This window comes from Typopeltis vanoorti, chromosome 8, assembly GCF_054136105.1.
Source record: "Typopeltis vanoorti isolate ZY-2024b chromosome 8, IOZ_Tvanoo_1.0, whole genome shotgun sequence".
NCBI lineage: Eukaryota > Metazoa > Arthropoda > Arachnida > Uropygi > Thelyphonidae > Typopeltis > Typopeltis vanoorti.
In genome coordinates, this window is record NC_143556.1 from 117274105 (window position 1) to 117298486 (window position 24382).

Genomic DNA, 24382 nt, shown 5'->3' on the forward strand with positions numbered 1-24382 from the left:
TAATAACCGCATAAAATTTAATTCCTTCCTCCCATGTGCCCTCTCCTCTTTCCAGTCAATGTTACCGTAATGGAAATCACCCATAATAATTACCCTCCTTCCACTCATTTCTTCTATTTGCCTATGCATACTATCCCCACCATCTATTCCATCACCTGGTCTATAGCAGCACCCAATTGTATATTTTGTTCTGCTAGATTCTATCTCACATCAAACAGCCTCAAATGTGCTCTTTTCTCTATCCTGCAGTTCAACTTCTATACTCCTTGGCTGCAACTCATCAGCTGTCATCAGTAACACTCCTCCCCCCTTTTTATTCACCCTGAACACGTATACCCGTCGCATTCAATCCCACTAGCTTTTTCATCTTCTGTCAGCCATGTTTCACTAATACCAACAACCTGTGGCCTGAAAGTGCCAACCAAGGCCAAAAACTCTTCCTTCTTGTTCCTAATACTCCTGGCATTAGTGTACATGAATTGCAGAAGCCCATTTGTCCCATCCCTACTTTGATGCCTTATACTAACTATCCCATTCTGATTTGTTGTCCTTCGTACTCGCTCAGTCATAATATACTCATTCATACACTCAACTGCCTCCCTAAAGTCTGCATATCTACCCCCCCCCCCCCTTAATAAATCTAGTTTCCCTGAGTCTGTACATCCACTTCCACATCATTCATCAACACTTTTTCAAGCCTCCATACACCAACTCCATTCAAATGTAACCCATCCATCTTATATAAGTCCTTTCACTCATCGAACTCATTCCACACATCCACAAATTCCACACCACTCTCTATGCATAACCCACGCATAAAGTCATTGGCAATTATGGCCCTCCTCCTAAACACTTCGCTGTTATAACACAGTAAAATACTCTCCATCCTAACTCTCTCACTCTTTTTTGCTACTTCAAGTAATTCCCTCACATGCTCTATCATTTCCATTTTGTCCTCTTTCAAATCATTTGTTCCTGTCATGATTATCATCTCTTTCACCCTCTGTTTTTGCACTCGAATAGATTCGCTGATGTCCTTTGTGTTCGCACCCGGCTGGTACGACTTTGTTAAACTCTCAACTATCACACCTCTTAAAGTGAATCCCCATACAGCACTCGCTCCTTCATTTTATTGACGTTTATGAACATTCTATTATTTGTCGTCACAGACTTTCACCGGTTATTAGTCGGTACGTTCAGCACTCATTTTTCCATATGCTCCAGTTGCCTTTTTGCTCTGTGTATCGCTCCGTTCAAACGCGCAATTTCACTACTCGCATTTATCTCACCATTTTCATTATCAATCAAATCATCCATTCGTTCTGTATTTCTACCTTCATTTACACTTTCAACGACACTCTCATACCTATCTGGCACTACCATGCAATTCTCTGTCACACCCCCATTTTCTACATTCTGACTATCATTAACGATATCACTCTTGCCACCCGAAACACGCTTGAGATCATCATTCTCCTTACACATTCTGCACATATTAACTCCACTATCGCCCTCTAACCAGACTCCCACTGCTCTTCACAAAGCATACATCTCACAGACAGCACATTGCATAAATTCGTTTACATCAAAACTCTTAAACAAACATGGCGACCTGGCCGCCATTTGTTTCTTTATCGGTGCCATATGTATGCTATCTTATCTTAAAAATGATACTTGAAATAACAGAAAACACACAAAAATTGCCCAGACACACCAAGAAACAAAAAGCAAACAATACTACTTAAAATTCTAGTAAAATTGACAATGTTAACACAAAATACTACTAATCTTTTCAGGAGCTCTCGACAAGCCGACGATCAAATCAGTGCGACAGCAAGCAATACAGTACTGATACACATTTGGAAGCAAAACTACAAATTTACAATAGAATGAATGGCATAATTAAAAGATGGAAAACAAATGACTAAAGAAACTCAATTAAGATTACATAATAGAATCTCAAAACCATTTCTCAAATTTGGAAGTGAAACTTGGATTCTAAAACAAAGAAACCGACAAAGATTAGAAGCATCACAGATGAAGTTCTAAGAGCTCTCCTGGGACTTACCAGATAAGATAAAAAGAAAAAACACAGAAATAAGAGAACGATTAGATACAAAAAGCATCGTACAAGAAATAGAAGGAATATCAGCAAAATTGGCTACACCACTTAGAAAGGATGAATAACAATGGATTCCCAAACTAGCATATAAATATAAACCTACAAGAAGAAGAGACCACAGATGTCCAAGACTCAGATGGAAAGACCAACCTCATCTGCAGAGCAGGAACAGGAAGTACAAAGCCTATACCTGAATTGCTCAGACGACGATTGTTTCATTAATTTTTTTTTTTTTTTTAACTTCAAAAATCGTCTTATATGGTGACATGTATGGTAATTATAAAAAATTATCTCATTAGAGATTTTGTGTCAGTTTTCTAACTGAATGCTAGATGGCTGTATGGTTTCCATGTGATGAGGATATCCAGGAAGGTTAGATGGTTGTCGGTTTCTGTATTAATGATGAATTTGTAGCCCTTCTGCACTCTCATTTCCCCCACCCCTTTCTATTATTGGACCCTGTCTATATAGACATATTAATTAATATGTGGTTAGAACTATCTTGGACTAGAAGTATAAGGATATTGAGCAAAGCTGACTGGGTGGTTAATTCTTGACATAGGCATGGATGTTTATGAATGTCTTCAGGCATGAGATGAATTTCATTATCTGGTATAAGACCATGCCCCACTTATTGGAGATTTTATTCTCCTAACTTCACACTGCAAACAGTGCTACATACTATGATCCCAATATGTAGGACGAGAAGAGGCCTAAGCCCCAACTATATCCTGTACTATCCACAACCATCTAACCTATTCAACCCTTACTACTGCATGGTGTCTTCTGACACATACTCTATGTGTGCAATAACAACATTGAGCAACATGGACCAAATTTTCAGTCCTCTGGTAGCCTGCACTGCAGTTCTTGGCATCACTTCTTCCCCGATTTGTATGAGCTTGAGTCAACAAAGCATTGGTACCTGTCCTAATTAAATATATTCAAACCCATGCAGAAAGCAGTTCCCATCCTTGATCCATTGATGTTGAGAGGGAACATATTTAGATTCTTGTAATGCAGTTACACCATCTGAATGGTGTAACATTAAAACCTCTTTACTTTACATGTTACAGACTTTAGATTTTACAGACTAATGGAGGCTTAGCTGTAAAAATTAATATCCATATCATGAATGTAATAAATTGTTTTCCTTTTGTAGGTTGTTACCCTTACAAGATATCGAGGATGGGAAAAACCAGATGATGAGCAGTTGCATGTTTTGCCTCTGTATATTTTGGATGAAACTGATGAATTTGGTAGCAAAGAAGGACAACAAAATAAGGTATCATATATATATTACTTCTTATATAAAGATTTTTTTTTCATCAGTTAGAATCGAAAAAAAATTCATTACCTGAAATGTATACAAATCAGATAATTTTCATGATAAAGGAAGTATATGTTATAAAGAGGAGTAAAACTTAAAACTGAAGCATATGTCGATTCGAAAAACATTCAATATTCTTTGTGTTTATTTTGTTACATAAATGTATTATTGTAAATATCTTAGCCAATTAAACTTTACCTGTTTAATTGGCTAAGATAACCAAAAAAATTAACCTGTTTGTTTAAAGTACATTTATTTAACTGTTTTGAAAAAAAATAATATGAATCTTAACTTTAACTCAAGGAGGACAATCTTGTATACAAATGCATGAAAGGTAAATAAACACTTAGAATTATTACTTGAAGAGTTTTATTTCAAAGAACATAATTAATTTATATATATATATATTTTAGTATGTTTCTCCAAGGTAGTCCAAGGTCTCTTCAAGCGAGGCTCTTTTTTTTCATCACTCATTCTTTACCTATCATATTTCATCTTGAACACATTTTTCTGAAGGTGCACTCGCAACATCTAATGATAATTCATTCCACAAGCTCATCACATACTATGAAAAGAATCGATCTCACATGCCTCCTAACCATATCCTTGGTCAGTTTCTAGAATGACACAGAGTTCTACCTCTACATATAAACTCAAATCTTACTTGTAATAAGGAAAGATCCCCTTACTAATTGTATGATTCATATCTCCTCTCCTTTGTTTGTATCTCAGACGTTGAGGACCATATTCATTCATTCATTCTTCCTCATTTATCATAATTCTAATTCCATGTGCTACTTCCATCTTGGTTATCTACACATATCTTAGCATATCTTCACACACATTAATAGTATTGGGCAGCTGTGGTTATCAAAACCTTGTAGTAAAGTGAAAGAATTACTTCCTTACAAGTTCGTATTGTCTTTATCGGTAATTAATTTGCAAACCCTAGGATTGAATCAGACCTTTAGATTTTTATTCTGATGTGCTCTTGACTGATCTATTTCATCAAATATGTTTCCACAACCTGTTATAATTTTCCTATTTATAAATTCAGATTTTAATAATAATTATTATTATTTTATTTTAATTATTTCGCTCATTTCTATTTCTTCCATATGCTTAACATAGTTGCACTTGATATAGTAAATGGCAAAGACATGGAAGAATCAAAATTCTTTGCATGTGTTTTGTGTCAGTTTTGTAGTGATTTTGTTGAAATTCAGTTAAGGTTTTTCATTGCTTGAGATATTTATATACATAAAATATTAATAAGTGCACCTTTCGTAACTAATAAGTATGATTAGTCCAATATGTGATATGCCACAATGCATTGGCAGTCCATGGGAGGGGGGGGGGGGAATAGATCTGACTAAACTGACTCAAAGGAAACACTACAGTCTCATTCAAACAAGAAAATTCATAAATATCACATTGATTATTTGTCTCTTGGTTTTACTTATGCTGGCTCCATTGATAATTCAAACTCATAATGAATTTTTTATTGTTTGTTTGTTATGAAACATTATTCATTGAATGTATGAACTCAGTAAAGTTGAGGAGAAAAAGCATGATTGAAAAGAACTTGCATCCCTTCTATAAGAATTGCCAAGAAGGTGTCCTAATAAATTACTAATTATATGAAAAGCCAATGGCTTCAATTCAGCGACATGAACTTATTTAAGTTAAGTTGAAAATGAACATTTTCTATGATTTTCCAAAGCAATGATGTCTTGAAGCCAAATTTGCATATCTAAACTGTTTATTAATTTATTTTATTTCTTTATTTTAATTTGAATGCAACTCCACATCCACAAAAATGTTATAAATAATACATTAATATCATGGGTAGGCAAGGGTTAGATAATTTGAAAACCCAGACCAAATTGTGATAAAATAATAAGACTTTATGAAAGTCTTATTTTATCACATTTTACTAAAACAAAGAGCCAAAAGGCTTCAGTTTGGTGATGCAGAATTATATAAATCAAGTGGATATTAGATCCAGCATTAGTTATTCGGCTTTGAAATAATGCCGGATCTAATATCCATTTGATTTATATAATTATCACATTTTATTTTATTTTATTATATCCATGCCTATGGTGTGATTTCAACCAACAGCCTGTTTGTTTGGAGAGCAGGTACAATGCTGTTCAGCCAACGAAGCCCAGTGGACAGTATGTTATAATTTAAATCATTGCAGTTCTGTGTGGTGCTTAAGGGGCAAAGCTGTATAACTGAGAGAAGACCTCCACATAGCCTTTAAAGCAATGCGAAGAACCGACCAGGGCTTCTGACCTAATGTCCAGTCCTCACCTTATCATGGTGCACCCTGTTAAGTATCTATCTAGATACTGAACAAACGAGGATGCGGTTGGCAATATGAGATTTAGCTGACCAAATTGTATTTTTATTGGCTTAAACCACAATATAAATATAAATACAGTACAACATGATAGAATTTAATGCTGGCTGGGACTTCACCCAGTTAAACAATGCCCCCCGTTGTTTTTGCCAGGAAACCAGGGTGAAAAGCGAAAAGTCAGCTACTGGAACAAATCCTAAAACACACCCCAACTCAACATCACCAGAGTTCAAGAATAGTACTGTCAACATAAGAAGCCTGAATGGCAAAAATTGAGTTAGCTGAGGACATAATCAACATAATAGGGGTTACTTAAAATACAAATGTTATATTCAGACAATGACGATCAAGGAAAGGAAAGAGTAGCCATAGTATTCAACACTAAATACGAGGCTAATCTTCTTGAATTCCAGTTAATTCCAAGTAGAGTGATGTGGGCAAATATCAGAATGGAAAACTGGACAATGAGACTTATTTGACCTGTGGTATCATAGAAGGTTCTACTAAGGTAGAGGTGGAGGAATTTTGGGGGGCTTTAGAGAAAGCAACTGAAACAATGAAAAGATAGTCCTTCTTGGGGATCTAAATAGCAGAGTAGGAAATGATTGTCAGACATACAAAAATATTTTGGGAAAATTTGGAGAAAAGAGCAAATCTAATAATAATAATGGCAAATGCCTATTGAATTTCTGCTCTGGACATGGACTGGTTATTACTAACACAATGTTCCAACATAAAAATGTGCACGAATTCACATGGAGAGAAGAGGCAAGGAACAAGAAAATTCGCATTGACTATGTTATTGTTGATAGTGATGTTTTCTCCCTGGTGCAGGACACCAGAGTGTACAGAGGATTTGAAATTGGAAGTGATCACCATTTAGTCTTGAGCAGGATAAAATTGAATTTCATATTGAAAAGAATGACATGTAAGAAAGTTTTAAAGTGAATAAAAGTTGGGCAGCTCTTAGCTGTGAACTGTAGACTAAAATACACAAAGATTATTGAAAAAAAAAAAATGAAAGAGTTTGAAAATAAGAACCAAACCGTTATGATTCAGTGGCAAGCCCTGAAGAAAACTGATTGATTCAACAAGAGAGGCATGTGGTGAAGTTGTCTCCAAGGATAGAAAAATCAGAACTCCATGGTGGACACAGGAAGTTAAAGAGGCAGTGAAGGAAAAGAAGAAACATATCAAAAATTCCTATCAATTAAGTCAACTTGTGCTCTTAGAGAATACAGAGACAAATGTAAGAAAACTAAACACTTTGTAAAACTTGCTAAACAAAAGTCTTGGGAAGACTTGGGTAAGAACATAGAAAATAAATATCAAGAAGGTGGCAAGATATTCTGGAGGTTCTTGAGGAAGCTCAGAAATGGAGGAAAGAGTGTTGTAAACGGAATTAGAGATGATAAAGGTGACATGAAAACTGGAGAAAAAGATATCCTTGAAGTATGGAGTAATTACTTTGAAAAATTGCTAAATGAAACAATCAGTGACAGCACAGTGGTTAAAAAACACTCAACAGGCATGCAATCAGGAATACATATCCATACTTGAAGTAGAAAAAACCATAAAAATCTGAAATGTAGAAAGGCAGCTGGAGTAGATGATATTTGACCAGAAATGCTCAAGTAAGGAGGTATAAAAGTCTTACAGTGGCTGCACTGCATAGTTCAGAAGGGCCAGGACAGAGAGATGAATTCCAGATGATTGGAGTAGAGCTCTCATAGTACCCATATATATATATATATATATATATATACCCTATATATATAAAATGATAAGCCTTTGTATGTCACGTTTTTTGAAATGTTTTGAAACTCAGGGGCTACATGGAGTGTCGAGTCTTCAAAATTTGAGTCATCAGAATTCAAGGAGAACCACCCTACCAGTCCAGAACTAGGGGGGGGGGGTAGGCGCCAGGGTGTGTAGCCCACCCCTTTCGATGACCCGACACTCGTGGGCTTCCCTGAGTTTCGAGTCTTTAAAATTCGGGTGATCAGAATTCAAGGAGAACGAACCTAGCAGTTCAGAACACGGGGGTGTTGGCCGCCATGGGGGCATAGACCACCAAGTATATATATATAAAAGGGGAAATAAAACTGAATAGTAGAGGTATTCTCTACTGAGTGTTCATGGTAAGATTTATGCAAGTATACTTGAGAAACAGTTGAGAAGGATTTTGGAAGAGAAGCTTGGTGAAGAACAAACTGGATTCAGGCCAAATAGAGGCTGTCAGGATCAGATTTTTGCTTTACGACAAATAGTTGAGAAATCATGGGAATATAACAAAGATCTATATTTAAGTGTTGTAAATTTTGAAAAGGCATATTGAAAAGGTTTTGAAAAACCTTTTGAAGCTATTCAAAATGCTACAATTGTATGGTGTCAGTGGGGCATTATATCAAGCAATACTTAATCTTTATTTGAGTTGTAAGTCAGCAGTTAGAATTGAAGGAAGTACAGGAAGATTTTAAATGTGGTGTAAGACAAAGATGTATACATTATCCCCTCTGTTATTCATGATTTAAATGGATCACATTATGAAGAAAAGTGGTGTTAAATCTGATATCAAAATTGAGATGTTAATCTCAACACTTTATGCAGACAATGTTATACTTCTAAATAAATCCAGTACAAGTCTGCAAGATTGCAGACTTCTACTGCAGTATGAACTGCATTGTGAATGGAGAACCTACAGAACAAGTAAAACATTTCAGCTACTTAGGCACAATTTTTAGTGAAGATGGTAAATTAAATATGGAAATAGACAACTGAATCAACAAAGCTGGTATGGTAGGAAGTCAACTGAATAATTTGTATGGAATAAAAGAGATATTAGTCCAAACACTAAATTAGCTGTATACAAGACAGTGTTAAAACCAATTTTAGCTTATGGATTTGAGAGCTGGGTTAGAAGTGAAACACTTGACCAAAGATTAGAGACTGCAGATATGAGAGTCCTCAGAAAGATTAGAACAGATGGCATCAATGGTAATATCATATTAAAAAAAGAGGATGTTAGGAAAGAACTTGACATTGTTAGCATCCAGGAACGCATTAGCAGAGCTAATTTCAAGTGGTATGGTCACTTAACCAGAATGGGAGATGAAAGATTAGCAAAGCAAGTGTTCTCTGCCAGGTTGGCAGGAAAAAGATCCAGAGGAAGACCAAGATATAGGTGGATTGATATGGTAAAAAGTATCTTAGAAGCTAGAAATATAAAATCTGACAATGTTGGAGTCTTGACAGGTAGCAGATTGATTTGGAGGAAAATTGTGGATAGGAAGTTACTAATGATGTAAATTTTTCATGTAGTACTATCATATCCTGTACACCCTTTGAGGATACATGTCATTAATTTGATGAAGATGATGCAATCTCTGTTTATTCATCCTAGTTAATGTGTTTAAAAAATGGAAAACTGTGGACTTATTGGATTTCTTCATATGGCTAGCTATTATTATCTTGTATTCCATAATACAAGGATATTTATTTTCTGAGTATAGAAGTACACGCTTCAGACCCTTAGGTTTGAAACATCCATAAACAAATGTCATTCATCTGGATCGTGTTTCTTCCCAGTGTTTTGTTAACATGTTGCAAAATATCATCATCATGGAATTCCTGTCATGTATCCTCGAAGGGTGTACAGTATATGATAGTACTACATGAAAAATTTACATCATTACTAACTTCCTATCTACAATTTTCCTCCGTATCAGTCTGTTACTTCTCAAGACTCCAATATTATCAGATCTTATATTTCTATCGTCTACGACACTTTTTACCGTATCAATCCACCTATATCTTGGTTCTCCTATGGGTATTTTTCATGCCAACCTGGAGATAACACTTGTTTTGCTACTCTTTCTTCGCCCATTCTGTTTAAGTGACCATACCACCTGAGATTAACTCTGCTAACGCATTCCTGGATGTGGACAATGTCGAGTTCTTTTCTAACATCCTCATTTTTAATATGATATTGCCATTGAGGCCATCTGTTCGTGATGGCATCAATGAATCTTTCTCAGGACTCTCATATCTGCAGTCTCTAGTCTTTGGTCAAGTGAGAGCTGGGTCAAGTCTGACCCAGCTCTCAGATCCATAAGTTAAAACTGGTTTGAACACTGTCTTGTATATAGCTAATTTAGTGTTCCGACTAATTTCTCTCTTATTCCATATGAATTTATTCAATTGACTTCCTACCATACCAGCTTTGTTGATTCTGTTGTCTATTTCGATATTTAATTTGCCATCTTCACTAAAAACCATCCCTAAGTAGCTGAAATGTTTTACTTGCTCTATAGGTTCTCCATTCACAATGCAGTTGATATTTTCAGTGCTTCTGCCTATTTTCATTGTCTTTGTCTTGTTATTGCTGACCTTCATACCATATCTATTACAATAGTTATTCAATTTAGTTAGGGAATCTTGCAGGCTTGTAGCAACTTTGTTTAGAAGTATAATGCCGTCCGCATATGATGTACAATCTTGTCTGACACCACATTTAACTTTAAACCACCTTCCTGTACTTCCTTCAATTCTAACTGCTGACTTACAACTCAAATAAAGACTAAGTATTGCTTGATACAATGCCCTGTTGACACGATACAAATGTAGTGTTTTGAATTGCTTTTCTCTTGGCACCTTGTCATGTATCTTTTGCATAACTGCTAATCTTAAATACATATCTTTCTTATATTTCTATGATTTCTCAACTATTTGGCATAAAGTGAAGATCTGATCCTGATAGCCTCTATCTGGCCTGAATCCAACTTGTTCTTCACCAGGCTTCTCTTCCACGATTCTTTTCAACCGTTTCTCAAGTATACTGGCATTAATCTTACCAGGAACACTGAGTAGAGAAATACCTCTATAATTCTCACATTCAGTTTTATTTCCCTTTTTGTATATGGGTACTATGGGAGCTCTACTCCAATCATTTGGAATTCATCCCTCTGTCCAGGCCTTCTGAACTATGCAATGCAGCCCCCTGTAAGACTTTTATATCTCCTTACTTGGTCATTTCTGGTCAAATATCATCTACTCCACAGAGCTGTCTTTCCACATCTCAGGCTTTTGATGGCTTTTTCTGCTTCAAGTAGGGATATGTATTCCTGATTGCATGCCTATTGAGTGTTTTTTACCACTCTTCTGTCACTGATTGTTTCATTTAGCAATTTTTCAAAGTAATTACTCCATACTTCAAGAATATCTTTTTCTCCAGTTTTCATGTCACCTTTATCATCTCTAATTCCGTTTACAACACTCTTTCCTCCATTTCTGAGCTTCCTCAAGAACCTCCAGAATATCTTGCCACCTTCTTGATATTTATTTTCTATGTTCTTACCCAAGTCTTCCCAAGACTTTTGTTTAGCAAGTTTTACAAAGTGTTTAGTTTTCTTACATTTGTCTCTGTATTCTCTAAGAGCACAAGTTGACTTAATTGATAGGAATTTTTGATATGTTTCTTCTTTTCCTTCACTGCCTCTTTAACTTCCTGTGTCCACCAGGGAGTTCTGATTTTTCTATCCTTGCAGACATGCCTCTCTGGCTGAATCAATCAGGGTTTCTTCAAGGTTTGCCACTGAATCTCCAAGGTTTCGTTCCTGTTCACAAACTCATTTTTTTTGAATAATGTTTTTGTATTTTAGTCTGTAGTTCACATCTTAGAGGTGCTCGACTTTTATTCACTTTAAAAAGCAAATAAAAGTTGAGCAAATTGCTTTTATAATCCTTACTAGTTTTTCTGTTACACCCTTTCTTCTGGTGCCAAGTAGATTAAGTCCCTTCGTATTCTGTCAATGGCTTTTCCAGGTCTACAAATATATGGATAAGCCTTTTATTTTTCTCAAGGTACTCTTCTTGTAGTTGTCTCATCGTATAGATTGCATTTGTTGTTCCTTTCCTTTTCATGAAACCACATTGTATGTGATTAATATCCGCGATTTCTCTTAATCTCTTATGGAAAATATATGCACATTCTTTCAAATGTCTTTAGTAGGTGTTCTGTGAGTTTTATTCCTCTGTAGTTTCCACTGTCTTGTATGTTGCATTTTTATTTGTAAATAGATACTACAACACTCCTTTTTCAGCCCTCCAGAATATTTTCTTCCCTCCAGACTTTATTAAATAGTTCACAGGTCCAGTCTACTTCTTATTCCCCTACTTTTATCCTTTCTGTTACTACTCCTGATGGGCCTGGTACTTTGTTGTTTTTTATTTTTGTTATTGCTTCTATTACCTCTTCCTTTGTAACTTCCATCTCTGACCCCTATATTATTTCCTGCTTCTCCAGCATCTTCCTCTCATTTTCTATATTTAACAACTCTGCAGAATTTTCATTTCATCTACTAATATGACTCCATTTCCATCTTTTATTATGTTTTTTATTTTTTTTTAAATCCTTTTTACCATTGCTTTTCTGCTTCCTTTTTTTTCCCTCCGCTTTATTGCCTCCTCCACTAATTTTCTACTCTTTCCCTGTTAAAGTAAAAAGTAGAAAAAAAGATCAAGTTCCTAATCTTAAAATTTCCACCTTCTTCTTTAGGCCCAGTTATGGATTGTTCTGGGATGCCCCTTGCCCATTTCTCACAGCAATAGCAGGATCTTGCTGTGCATTGCCTACAGAGAATGTCATACACTTACACTTATTTGTCTTTATTCGAGATTCATTTTTATTTTGACTGTTTTTTATGGCTAGATGTCTTTCCTGGTACCAACCACAGAGGACTGGTTCTGTGAACCCTTATTCTTGGCCGCTGCTTTGGGGATCAGACACTGCTGAAGATGGATCTTCTGCCCTTCCAACTGTTGGGGTCAAACATCATCTTCACCTATTTCCCTAGGCAGGGGCCCATACTCAGTGTACTGGCAGCTGGACCCAGTGTTTTTCATGTATGCTCCTCTATCCCCCCCCCCCTTCTCCTCCTCCTTTCTCATCCAGGCTTGGGACCAGCAATGGCAGAGTTACTCATTCCCATCATTGGACTATTGCTTCCGGCCTTCCAACCCAAACATATGCACCGAACTTATCTGCAAAAGTAATCCTCAAAAGCATGGAAACATACATTCCCCACACTACTCTGAACTGCCATTTCCTAACTAAGTCCTGTTTCTCCGAAAGATGTGCCTTGGCACATCTTTCGGAGAAAACAAATAAAAAAACCAAACATACCATAACTGGCTCAAATCAAGAACTCCATCCTCCTTTAGAGTTTATACTGAAGCCCAAAATAGATGCAAAAAAAAAACAATCACTGCTTCCAAAAGTGAGTTTGAAAGAGCAAAAAAACAGGAAACTAGCAGTCTGTCCAAATGGTAGCCGAGTCTTTTGGTCTCTTGCCAAAGCAGTTGGCCGTATTCACTATTCCCGCCCTTATCATACCCAGATATCTCTATTGCATCATCATCACCTCACAGAAAAAACTGATCTTCTGGCTTCACATTTTGCTTCCAATGCATGCATAACTGCCAATGGTAAATGCTCCCCAACCATTCCAGATGCCCAACATACAATGCACCCTATATCCTTTTGCCAGATCACAAAAATACTATCCAAATTAGACACAGAAAAGTCATCTCCTGGCCCTGATGCATTCATCCAATTGTGCTGAAAATTTGTGCATCAGAACTGACTCCTATCCTATGTCTCCTGTATATACTCTCTTACTCCACTGGTATCTATCTCCCAGCCTGGAAATTGGCTTATATTCAACCCATTCCCAAGAAGGGCAACAAGTCACTGCCATCCAACTACCACCCTATCTCACTCATCTCAGTCCTATCCAAAGTAATGGAAAAAGTCACCAATTCCCCTCCTACACTACCTTGAAGGTACCAACCTAATAAATGACTGACTTTATGGATTCCTTCGCTGCCGATCAACAGGAGGTCTGCTCACATAGGTCACCCATCTCTGGACAAATGCCATGGAGAAGTTTGGCAAATCTCAATTGGTTGCACTTGATATCTCCAAAGCTTTTGACTGGGTCTTGCACAAAAGCTTACTAAGCAAACTACCATTGTTTGGTCTGCCTCAGAACTTCTGTAGTTGGATTGCCAGCTTTCTTTCTAAATGCACACTATGTGTGATGGTGGATGGTTCCTTATCTTCTCACCATTCAACTAATGCTGGGGTTCCACAAGGTTCTGTCCTCTCACCAACCCTCTTCCTGCTATATGACCTACTTCACTTAACCCCCAACCCAATACACAGTTTTGCAGATGACAGCACATTGCACTATTCCCTTTCATTTGATAAACCTTACTGTACACAACTCACCTCAACCTACAGAACATCAACCAACGCTGTCCTCAATTGTGATCTCCAAGCCATTCTCCAATGGAGTTCAGATACCTTGTCAGTTTTAATACTAATAAAACCCAGTTCTGTCTTATTTCTCATAAAAACAAAAAAAAGAGCAATTGAACAATTTTTACAAGTTGTATTATTTTTGACAATATTACCCAAATTTACAGACAATTTGAGATTTCTCTTCTTGACAAATCACAAGTCTGTCAGCTATTGCATATTGCCCTCACATATGGAGTGGGGGGCCCCTAAAAACTTCCTCAAAATGCTTGACTCAGTACAGAGGAGAGCAATTAGACTTATTAATAATCCATCTCTTACCAACTTCCCCCAACTTTCACACAGACGTTTGGTTTCCACAATATGTATATTCTACAAATATTTCAATGGGGAAATGTTTGTCTGAAATAGCATCAATAATTCCCCCACTTAGTACTAAATTTGTTGGAACATGTGCAGCTGCTGCTCAACATCCCTTCACAGTGCACCTTGAATCCCACAGAACAAGTTTCTTTTCCTCTTTCTTCATTCCTGCAGCTGCTGTATTGTGGAACAGTCTTTCCCCTGTTATGATTCCCAAGGAATACAATATACAGTCTTTTAAATCAAATGTAAACAAGTTCCTCCTTTCCCAACCCACTAGCCATATGGTATTAATCTACTAAAAGTTGATCAACCAACTGTTGTGTCATATCCTATCCTTAATGTGCCCTTTCTTATCTCTATCACAACTATATATATATATTATAACTCTTACTTCTATCCCACACTTATTATTTCCAGGTTAATCCTTTCTTATCAATAACACTACTGGCCGAATCCCTGATAAGAGTGACGCTGTTGTTTTGTGAGACCAAGAAATATAAATGACGGATGCCTATTTCTTTGTCTCAGTACTGGTTCTATCTCCCTTTTCAAATTCAGAGAAAATTTATTTGTATACGCTGCGCCACCCTGAATCCTAGGATATACTAAAATGTAGGACCAAGGAGATAGAACACAGTCAGTGTTTACTCTTCTCAGCTATAAATTTACAACTTGCAGTCATGACCTTATATTACACAGTTTCCTGTGCTTTTTGTGGTTCATTATATCTTATGAGCAAGTGCAGTAGGATGAAGTACAGGCAAGACAACATTCACATTAAAACAAAGCATTTTAATTACAGTTAGAATTCATATATTACACTTAGAAGCACTTAGTTAATCATTTAACTAAATTTCATATACAGTATTAACACTCGTACATAGTTAATTATCCCTTTTCATGAATTTCTATCTTAGAAACATAAATATTAACATTTAATCACTTAGTCTCAATTTCTTACTCTAATCACTTAAGTTTTACTCTTAATACTTATCAAATTCCATTCATAATTCTCTTTAACAATCGTATTCAAGTTTTACATGTATCTCAGATCTAATTACGAACATTTGTAATTCACTCTCTTTCAAAATACATTTATGAGACACTATGATAGTTCCTTCTGAATCTATCAGCAACAGTTCAAAGAAATGTCTCTTAGCACACACATTAAAGTCTTCTCATTCAAGTCTTTAGTTAGTACACATAAAGTTTTCACCTTACCAATTTGCTGGATATTCTACTTTGGCCACTTCAATTCTTTCGTCAGACAACTACCTTATACGATCGCTTTTCTTCACACTTCCTCGGGATTTGCTATACAATTTCCCTCTATACTTCAACTGGAATGAATCATTCAGTAGTTTTCCACTATCAGGATCTGCTGGGCTTTTATTTCCGACTGGTAAGTTCTCTTGGTCATTCGGTTGTAACTTCCACGAACAGAAGAAACCCACGTGGAGGCGCCATACCAGCCGGACTTCCTTGGCACAGGAATACAGCAGCAGGAAAACGTCTAAAAGCCTGGCTCGTAGCGTTACATCCCTTTTTAAACTCCGCGCCGTTTCTCTCTTTCATCATCAATGTGTACGTCACACTTTCACTACGTCATGCGGCACTTAGCGTCGCTCGTGGAATCCTTTTGTAACTCTCGTAGCTTTACGGTGGGGGGGGGAAGCACCATGCTACATAACAGATATACTAGTACATTCACCACGTGTCTCAGAAGTCGGCCGTTTCACATTTAGATTATTAATTCTTACCCAGCAAATGGTTAGTTATTTACATAATAATTTAGACTAAACAACTATATAATAATAATACAATGAAATTTCACAATACTAAATAAGATATATAAAAACTAATTACGATTTCTATACAATGCTTCTTTATTTCTGATAAATCATTATTTTCCTCAAGAGAGTGATAACAATGTTGTCTTCCGACTTAACACAACCTCTTGTGTATGGACTGAACATAATAAAATAAAATAGAATTTCATCCTGATAGAGCAAGGTTTATTCCCAGGACAATGGGGAAAGTTGCACAGTTAGATGTGAATAAAGTGGGTGTATTTAGAATACTAGGTACTCTGGTTATCAGCAAGGCAGTTGGAGTGGATGAGATTTCACCATGTATTTTAAGAGAATGTTCTAAGGAACTAAAAGGGAAACTGACTGGTTGTTTGATGAAAATCTTGTCACTGGAAAATTTTCTAGAGTAGAAAGAAAGAAAAAAGGTGTAAGATAGTGGCATTATGTAAGTAGAAATGCTTGTGTTAGTAGTTCATTTAGAAATACTTTTTTTATCTGCAAAATCAGTTTACAGGATGGCACATGGAACTGTAAGTTGGAGGAAATTAGGATGGATGTGAAGTTAATGAAAGAGGATGGCTGATAGACAAACATCAAAGAGTAGTATACTGCGGGGGTTGTATCAAAAAGAAGGTGGCTGACCAGCCGTGTACTACTATAGGACTTTGTACTGAGTCCACTGCTATTTATTTGTATATCAATATATTATGAATTATTTCAATATCCAGTTGTTTTCAATGGTGCCGAATAATAGAATTCATAGTAAATGCATGCTTTCCATTGTCATTCCTGTTAGTTTATTCACATACACCTAATTCTCCATTTGCATGATAGATTGGTTCCAGAAAAATCTGTGTAAATGAAAACTGTTAAAAAAGAATACAGTGCATAAGAAAAAATAGAAGAATGGTTCCATATGTGAAAACCCGATACAAACAATAAGTTATTTTCAAACAAAACATATGAAAATCATTGAATAAAATACTATTTAATGTATATACATATGTATCTTTCTTTTAGAAAATAGTATGTGACTAATAAAACAGAAATTCGAAAAGGCCCAAATACACCCTTGTATACGGTTATTAGTTATTAAATTTTATTCTCCGTCACTTTATGGTAGCAGCCGTATTCTTTTGTGTGAGACTGGAATTAAATCACCTGAAACACTTTGGCTGTCCTGTTCATACTGCAATGGCAAAATATTTTCTTCAGTAAAAGGAATTAAATTAGCACTAATTTTCAGTAATTCTGAATTTTTTATTTTTTTTTGCCACAAACTCTATAATTAATCATTGATATCCTGTTTTGATGTTTACATAATGGACTTGTGAAAAGAATAACTGAAGGGCAAAATAGAGGGGAAAAGAAGAAGAGGCAGACCAAGGAAAAGCTTTCTTGACCAAGTCAAAGACAGCACGGGTTTGAGGAGTTACCAGAGGTTGGAAATCTTGTAAAAAAAAAAAAAAAAAAAGTATTATCCGTGTTATTTCGAAATCTTGTAATAAAAAATTGGTGTAAAAAGAGAATTAGCTGTATTTCTGCGTTTCATATCATCAGATATGAAACACAAGACTTTTTACGAAACTAGCAGAGTGATCAGTAAAAATTATTTTATTCCACCTGGTTCTTTCATATGGAATAATACTGACAAAAACATTTCTAATATGCAGCTTCTTTAGGTCATTTCAGTTTCTTCTTTACTTAGTACATGTTTTCATTGCCTGGGTAATTGTTAATAACTTGAGCTAGTGAAATATTGGTATATATACAAAGCTAATTTGCGCCTCCGTAGCGCAATTGGAAGAACAACGGTACATTGCGCCCTTCGATTGGAATAGGCCTAAGTTCGATTCTCATTGCGACAGAAGGAATCTTTATGTTTTCAATCGAAGGTGAGTTACCGATCTCATACGGAGGTAGCAGGATTTTTCATCCTGCATACAGACAAATCGGCCCTTCAGAACACACACAGTTTATAGACAAAAAATACTAGTTGTGGTGGTCAGTAGATGGCGTTGATGGGGATGATTAGTAGTAGAGGTTCGGTGTAGTGGAGACAGTTGTATAATAGTAGGTGTCCTCCCACGATGAGTCTTCGGACTCCTTGGAGGTGTCACGAATAATAATAATAATAATTTTAGTATGGTAATTAAAGTTATTTATTATCTTTTAACTGGGTAATTGGTAATAACTTGAGCTAGTGAAATATTGGTGTATACAGCAAGTTATCCAAGTAACCAAGAGGCAAAACATACTGTTAGTAGTCTTCACTATCATACTCAGTTTGATAGTGAAGGCTCTCAAGTAATGCATTCCTCTCACCCATTGCTCTCTGGAAGGGGGGGGGACTGCTTCTCCTGTTTCACACATATCCGTTATACAGCTTCAAGGGTTTGCCTCTTGTTTTGCTCCTGCCTCCATCCACTCAGTGAAAAATCTCTTCTGTATTGAGTGCATCTGGTACAAATATTTTACTAACCCTAATATCTTCTTATATGTGTAAATAGCATTATTAAGTTTCTTTAAAGCTGTGTTACTTGCCCTAACATGTTATAATCATGATGAGATTCATCATAATTATAAAATGATGGGACTACTCTGGATTCCCCAGAGCAGTCTCATCCAGCTGTTTGTATATTTTTCCTTTCCATAAGAAACAACCAGAATAAATGGGGAATTTGAATAATTCAATTATGTCTGAAGTGAGCACATGCACAAGCCATTCGTTGGATTAGTGACAATGAAATAGCTTGAAGAACAACGTATGTGTGTGAAATTTTGCTGCAAACTTGATAAAAATTTTACAGAGACATTTCAGTTATTTAATCAAGCATATGAGAAGGACTGTATGAACCAAACACAGTGCTATGAGTGGTTTATGCGTCGATGGATAAGTCAGTCAAAGATCAAGGTGATGTTGGTTGTGTTTTTTGATTGGAAAGGCATTGTCTATTATGAATTTGTACCACGTAGTCAGGCGGTAAACAAAGAGTTGTACCAGGAAGTTTTATCGTGTTTGAGGGATGCTTTGTGCAAGAAGAGGCCTGAATTGTGGGAAAACCAGACTTGGATGTTGCGCCACAACAATGCGTCAGCTCATTCGTCTCTCCTCATCCGCAGTTATATGGCAAAACATCAGACATCCATTGTGCCCCTTCCACCCTATTCTCCGGACTTTTTCCCCATCAGACTTTTTTCTGTTTCTTAAACTTAAAACCACTTTGGAAGGACGTCGTTTCCAAACCATAGTGAGATTCAGGAAAATGTGATAAGAGAACTGCATGCCATCACAGAGAATGCATTCCAGGAAGCATTCCAACAATGGAAGAAATGTTGGGAATGGTGTATCGCTAGTAGAGGGAACTACTTTGCAGGGGACAGTAGTCTTTATAACAAATGTTTAGTCTCTTTTTGAACACGGCATGTATACACTGCTTTCTTTTAACATTTTTTTAGTTGAGTGCCTGTGTGCTTGTCACAATTATATTTTGCACTGTGAAGATGCTGGATAGAAAATCACTGAAAACTAGCATATTAATATCAATCTGCTAGTTACCTCAATTTGGTGTAATTTTCAAAACTGAAATACTTAACTTCAAAGGGATAGCATCCTCATTTAATATGCATAATAATGTTTTCTGGAAACCTTGCAGTTGTAAAATATCAGTTCCAGCAGGATAACTAGAGAAGTAAAAGTTTTACATAAGAATTATTATTATTACCACATTGGCATCTCCAACGAGTCAAGCGGAGTTGAGTATAAGCATGATATGATAAAGTCTCTTCCTGATTTTTGTTTGAGATGATGAGATAAGTTTCTAAGTACAGTAGCGAACGAATTAAGCCAAACACTCAAATTTTAAAGAAAATTTTTAATTTTTCAAGAAAAGAAGTACAAAAATTAAACTCTAACTTTACCTAATAATTTATAGGTGCTCCTCTATTCCTAATAAGTTCATTAATTCACTTAGGCATGGACTCTACCAACATAGAACACGTTTTCTTATTTCTGCATCTCGAAACCTTACTTCAATAATAGATTGTATTAGTTATCCTTTATTTCACAATTTAATTTTCCTAGGCTTTTTTTCAATAGAATTTTTACTTCAATGGAATACAGAACTCAAAGGTGATGCCAAGTGTTGACTGTGGATCTGATCATAGACTGGTCTTAATGAAGATGAATATTTGCATGAAAATAATAAAATTTAAAAGAAGTCAACCCCTAAAATGGGATCTGCAAATGGTACAAAATCCAATAGTAAAATCAAAATTTGATGAAAATATTTCAGAACTGCTGTCTGCACAGTTACAAAATGAAAATGAACCCTCTCAGTGGAATAGACTACAAGCAGCTATCATAACGTCTGCTAAAAACCACATCAATAAACAAGAAGAAAGAAAGAAAAAACCATGGATAACTCAAGAGGTAATCAACCTTATTGATGAAAGAAGAATATGAAAAAGAGGAGTGAATGAAGAAGAAAGGTTAAGATATAAAATTTTGGATAAAAGAATCAAATAGTTATGTAAAAGATTGAAAGAAAACTGAATAAATAGGCAATGCACTGAGAGAGAAGAATTACAAAATAGCATTCCTGAAAGTGAAAGAACTTAATGGAAAAGCAAAACATACACAGTCTAATAACATCAATGACAAAGATGGAAACATACTATTGATAAGGAAAAGATAAATGGAAGATGGGTGGAGTACTTATCAGATCTCTATGATGATGATAATGGTAACATGTTAGATGATTCACGACACCTGAAACTAAACGTAACAATAGATACCACTCTACCTACAAGAAAGGAGGTAGAACACATGATTAAGAATCTCCCTAATAATAAATCTCCCGGGTGTGATAATATCCCGGCTGAACTGCTGAAAGCTTTGACTGGCAATAATAACTATTTAGTGAACTCCATTCAAGACATCTATAAAACAGTACAATTACCTGAAGTTTTTACAACATCTATCTGCATACCAATTCCAAAGAAAAAGAATACACAAAATTGCGAGGATTACAGAACTGTGAGCCTAATATCCCATGCATCTAAAATTATTTTAACCATTGTTAACAAACAAATTGAAAGAGCCTTAAGCAGTGAATTGAGTGAACAGCAGAAAGGCTTCAGAAGAGGAATGGGAACCATTAATGCTATCCAAAACTAAAAATACTAATAGAAAGAAATAGGAACATTTACATATGCTTCATAGACTTTCAGAAGGCTTTTGACCAGGTAAAACATAATAAAATTTTCAATATATTAGATTAATTAGACGTAGAAAATCATATACTTAAGATTATAAAAATGATTTACACCAAACAGAAAATGCAGCTGTTTAACTCTGAGACTTCTGTAGTGAGAATAAAAAGAGGAGTTAGACAAAGTTGTATCCTTTCACCAAATCTATTTAATATCTATAGTGAGACAGTGATGAAAAAGACTGAAAAACAAAAAATAAGAATTAGTATCAATGGTATAAAATACAAGAATCTTAGATATGCTGATGATACCATTCTAATAGCAAAAAACAGAAACAAATTAATCAAATTACTGCAGCTACTAATTGAAGAAGGTAAAGAATTTGGATTAGATATAAATGCAAAAAAAAAGATCAAATTTATGAAAATCTCAAAAGAAAACAGATCCGAGCCAGAAATATTCATAAACAATATGAAAATTGAACATACAACAGAATACAAATATTTAAGCACCTACTTCACTGTAAATGGAAAGCAAGAGAAAGAAATAAAAATAAGAACTGCCATAGCTAAAGATGCATCCTGGAAAAATAAAGTTCTGTGAGCATTGAGACAAAGAAAAGAATGATAAGAACAGTGTGGCCAATTTTCACATATGGAAGCGAGACCTCGATATTCAAGAAAAGAGGAAGGCAACAGATAATAGCCTTTGAAATGTGGTGCTGTAGGAGAGCTCTGAAAATCTCATGGACAGAACATGCGACAAATAAACATGTCCTACAGAGAACGAGAACACAGAGATCTTTATTACAGGAAATGATCCAGAGAAAGATGAGATTGGCAGGACATGTACTGAGAGGTTCAGCAGGACAGAGGATACTAACGGTTTAGAAGAAAAAATTAGGGGAAAAGGATCACGAGGCAAAAAAAACGAAGGATATGGCTTGAAGATATAAAATCATTGACAGGATCACATGGCTATGCAGAAACAAAAAGGAAAGCCACCAACAGAGAGAACTGGAAGGACATGGTGCTGCATCCTCTCACTGAGGAATCTACATGAAGAAAAAGTCTTTTTTTCACTGTTACCCACAAATTTTCTATTGGGTAATATCAGGAGAGGAACTCATTCATTTTTTTTGAAGTGCAGCATGGAGCAAGATCCTGTTGGAAGATGAGTTCTTTGTCTTTCTGGATCTGTGGGACCACTCTTTTCCAATATTTTTATGTATTGGTCACTTTTCATCATACTTTCAACAGGCACAAGTGATTCTGGACCATCCTGTGTAAAACCAGAACATGTTTTTGGCTGCGGTGTTTAGGAGCTTGCTGAAGGTGGCAGGAGAAGTCTTCTCAACCACTGATTTCCAAACATAGGGTACTCACTCTTCTTGGATGAGAAATGGCACTTATCAAGGAATATGACCTTCTTCCACTTCTCAATAGTCCAATCTTGGTACACTTTTACTCACTGGAGCCTCTTTTTCTGCATAGCCTTCATCAATGGTTGTTTCTGTTTTGGTCTGTGGGCAATTCTTCTTGCTTCCAACCATCTTCGATGGACTGTCATGTTTGAATCATTAATCCCACTAGTTGCCAAGTCTCTATTTAAGTCTACAGCAGACAATCTTGGATTCATTTTGCTCTTCCTAACTAGTAAATGATCTTGAGTAAGTGTAGTTTTCTTTTTTTTGCCCAACATTTTCCTTTTCTGTCAGGAGAAAAGGTACTGTCTCCCTAAACTTCTTTAAAATCACATTAACAGTACCCAACCCAACACCACCACCACTCTCATTGGCAATTTGTCTTTGAGTCATGGATGCATGCTGAGAAAGAGTATATATTTTTGAATACTTTTTTGGAGATGTATCCCTTTTATAACTACACAAAAATGAATAAAACACTACAAATGTCAATTTGTATATGCTATAAAATCACACAGCACTATTAATAAACATCATAAACAGTTAAAACATGCAGAACTCAACCAAAATAGTGAACTAAAACCAGAACCGAAAATAGTAATCAGAAACCAAAACCAAAAATATTGTGAACTGATCCAAAAACTTGACGAAAATTCTGCTTGTTCAGATTAATTTGTTCGCTACTTTGCTTGTGTCAACATTACTCTACTTTTACAGGAAAATGTGCCTCGCATATTAAGAACGTTTTCTACTTTAAAAATAAAATTTCTGATCTTTGTGTAAGCCCTTCTGATGTTCATTAGTTTAGATATAGGTCTCTCTCTCTCCTTTTTCAGCAACATTCCTTTAACAGATACCACTGATCTACTTCAAAAAGATTTTCCTTCCAACATCGTCAACCTTTTTGATATTGTTTAAGATAAATTATATCAACAGATTGTGAAGGGACAGCTATGGAAAATCGTCTTTCTCCTGCACTTCCCCAGGTACTTGATGGAGCATTTGGAAGATTTTCACCTAATGCTCTAGTCCAGATGTGAATGATATATTTGCTGTATGAGATGGTTTACCATCAGATTTAAGACTTTTTGTTTCTAAAATAAGTCCAATTCCTTCTTAATTTCATTTCATTCCTGCAGTACAGGAATGAAAAAATAACTACTCAGCCTTTCTGGATTTATTGATTCTTTGTCTCCCAAATGGTAGTCTTCAATTCCCAGTATTTCAGAAAGAAACTCATACTGATCATTATAATGCTACATCACATCATCATCATCATAATTATCCTAATCCAAAAAGTTGGTACAATCTATACCTTATTATTACATCATAGCTCATACTTTATATTCTACAGAAGACTCAGAAAGATATCTCTCATAGTCGTCTTCCTTAAGTTAAAGAGATATCGGAATGCATTGCTAAAGTTGT

The 24382-nt window shown here is 35.7% G+C and overlaps 1 protein-coding gene across 4 annotated transcripts in view; it reads left to right on the plus strand.

Moving 5' to 3' along the window:
- Nucleotides 1-24382, plus strand: part of LOC150104303 (uncharacterized) — a 397984-nt gene that overhangs the window by 306229 nt on the left and 67373 nt on the right. For all 4 annotated transcript variants that reach the window (XM_090396286.1, XM_090396285.1, XM_090396287.1 and 1 more), the window contains one exon: nt 3285-3407. In XM_090396286.1, coding sequence (XP_090252412.1) covers nt 3285-3407 — 123 coding nt within the window. The remainder of the gene's footprint in view (nt 1-3284; nt 3408-24382) is intronic.